Source organism: Cebus imitator, unplaced genomic scaffold, assembly GCF_001604975.1.
Source record: "Cebus imitator isolate Cc_AM_T3 unplaced genomic scaffold, Cebus_imitator-1.0 Scaffold199, whole genome shotgun sequence".
NCBI lineage: Eukaryota > Metazoa > Chordata > Mammalia > Primates > Cebidae > Cebus > Cebus imitator.
In genome coordinates, this window is record NW_016107514.1 from 2935282 (window position 1) to 2938069 (window position 2788).

Here is a 2788-nt window from a genome sequence, read left to right on the forward strand (position 1 = left end):
GGGGGCCAATATTCAACATCCTTAAAGAAAAGAACTTTCAACCCAGAATTTCATATCCAGCCAAACTAAGCTTCATAAGTGAAGGAAAAATAAAATTCTTTGTGAACAAGCAAGTACTTAGCGATTTCATCACCACCAGGCCTGCTCTTACAAGAGCTCCTGAAAGAAGCACTACACATAGAAAGGAACAACGAGTAACAGCCACTCTAAAAACATACCAAATGGTAAAGAGCATCAACGTAATGAAGAATCTGCATCAACTAACGGGCAAAACAGCCAGCTAGCATTAAATGGCAGTATCAAATTCACACATATCAATATTAACCCTAAATGTAAATGGACTAAATGCCCCAATCAAAAGACACAGACTGGATGTACTTGGTAAAAAAAACCAAAACCCACCGGTGTGTTGTATCCAGGAAATCCATCTCACATGCAAAGATACACAAAGGCTCAAAATAAAGGGATGGAGGAAGATTTACCAAGCAAACGGAGTGCAAAAAAAAGCAGGAGTTGCAATTCTTGTCTCTGATAAATTAGACTTTAAAGCAACAAAGATCAAAAGAGACAAAGAAGGACATTACATAATGGTAAAAGGAACAATGCAACAAGAAGAGCTAATGATCCTAAATATAAACGCACCCAATACAGGAGCACCCAGATACATAAGGCAAGTTCTTAATGACTTACAAAGAGACTTGGATTCCCACACAATAATAGTGGGAGACTTTAACACCCCATTGTCAATATTAGACAGATCAACCAGACAGAAAATTAACAAGGATATCCAGGACTTGAACTCAGACCTGGAACAAGCAAACCTAATAGACATTTACAGAACTCTCCACCTCAAATCCACAGAATATACATTCTTCTCAGCACCACATCACACCTGCTCTAAAATTGACCACTGGAGTAATGCAGTTTTGGAATTCAGAATACTGAAAACTTTTATCATTTGTTAAATTTCCTTACATGTTTTGATAAAAATGAAAAGCTTCAGACAAATACTAATTGAAAAACTTATACTGAAAGGTATCAGCTTAACAAGTTTGATAAAAGAGCAATTCCTTTACAAGGAAGGTAAAGATACTCGATCTCTGTCTCTAAATACATACATGCAGACACACACAGTTGACCTTTGAATAACATGGGTTTGAACTGCACAGGTCCACTTATATGTGGATTGTTTTCAACCAAACATGAGTTGAAAAATACAGTATTTGTGGATGCGAAATCCACATCTATGGAGGACCCATTTTTCATACATATGGGTTCTGCGGGACTGACTATGGAACTTGAGTACATATCAATTTTGGTACATGTGCAGGTACTACAAACAATTCTCTTCAAGAAACAACTGTATATAAATAGCACTTTTAAGAAGGTTTTGTAACTTTTTTTTCATGATTACAAGACAAATTTGTTTTACTATACATAATTTGGAAAATGTACCTACATTTATTGGGGAATTTAAAGTGTAAGTTTAGATTACAGACCACATTTAAGAATCTCCAAGGCTTCTTAATAGCTGTAGTATTAATCTTTGTAATTAAATGTGGTAAATCCGGTAAAATTTTTGCAAATTTACTTATAAATCATTATTATTCTATGTTTACTAATATTTCCCTGTACATATTCTTATTTGTAAACAAACAAACAAAACCTTCAGCTGCTCCCACCTGGATAAATTTCCCTCTCTGGATTACCCTCCCACCATAATAGCGTGGGCGCTTCTCTCTCTCTTTCTCTCCCTCTCTCTCTCTCTCTCTGTTTCATAAAAAATAAATAAATAAATAAATAAAATGGGCCAATGTCCAATGCCCCTGCCCCACAAAGAACCAGTGACTTGCAGGTAACAGTATATCCTTTATATACTTAAGAATATCTACACCCCAGCAACCACTTATTTAATATGTTCCAGGAATTACTTCTTAAAAACCCATAGTGCACTAATAATTAATAGTCATAAAAAAAAAAGTCCCACTCTAAGTAGCAAGAAGAATACAAAAGATACATCTTACCCTCTCTTAACAGACTCCAGAAATTGAGCATTTGTTGGGTCATTGTAAGGTCTCAATTCTCCATCATCTAAACTGAAACCGTTGCTCCACAGTTTAAGCAAAATCTGAACCTTTTGAGCATAGAAAAAGAAAAAAAAAATATATATATACATATATATATGCATATACAAACATATACATATATATAAGAATACATCTCCCCTAATTTTAAGTTCTAAATGTGATATCTCAAAACATATTTACTTTTTAAAATAGGTAGTTATTTCTACTATTCTTTATTCATAGTGAAAGGCATTCATGAAATCACGTCTTTGCTTAGGTAGTTTGTATTCAGCTTAACAAACTGACAATGGTTGCAAATACAAAAGGTCCCATAGCTGAACCCTGGCCTTGAAGTACAATTATTCACGGTTGGTTCACTAGAAAATGAAAGTAATGAGAAGAGGTGCACCCACGACTCCCACCATTTTCCTTCATCTGCATCCATACCCTTCTTTACTACAGAGCCAAGGGGAAAGACAGAATTTTCAGTAACCTTCCAAGAAACTATAAATTTTTAAAATAAAATTAAAACTCTAAAATTTCAAAAGGCAACAGAAACAAAGAATGACTTTAGGTGTTCTACATGTATACCTCACCTCAATTTAAATTATGAAAATATATCATTTTAATAATAACTATATATTTGTTCAATTTTTTAAAATTGATTTTTTTAAACAGCCAGGCTCTCATTATGTTGCCCAGGTTGGTCTTGAACTCCTGGG

The 2788-nt window shown here is 34.3% G+C and overlaps 1 protein-coding gene across 2 annotated transcripts in view; it reads right to left on the reverse strand.

Moving 5' to 3' along the window:
* The window catches only part of UBXN2B (UBX domain protein 2B), a 35284-nt gene that overhangs the window by 17234 nt on the left and 15262 nt on the right, over window positions 1-2788 (reverse strand). For both annotated transcript variants that reach the window (XM_017547576.2, XM_037745395.1), the window contains exon 5: window positions 2025-2134. In XM_017547576.2, the coding sequence (XP_017403065.1) occupies window positions 2025-2134 (110 nt within the window). The remainder of the gene's footprint in view (window positions 1-2024; window positions 2135-2788) is intronic.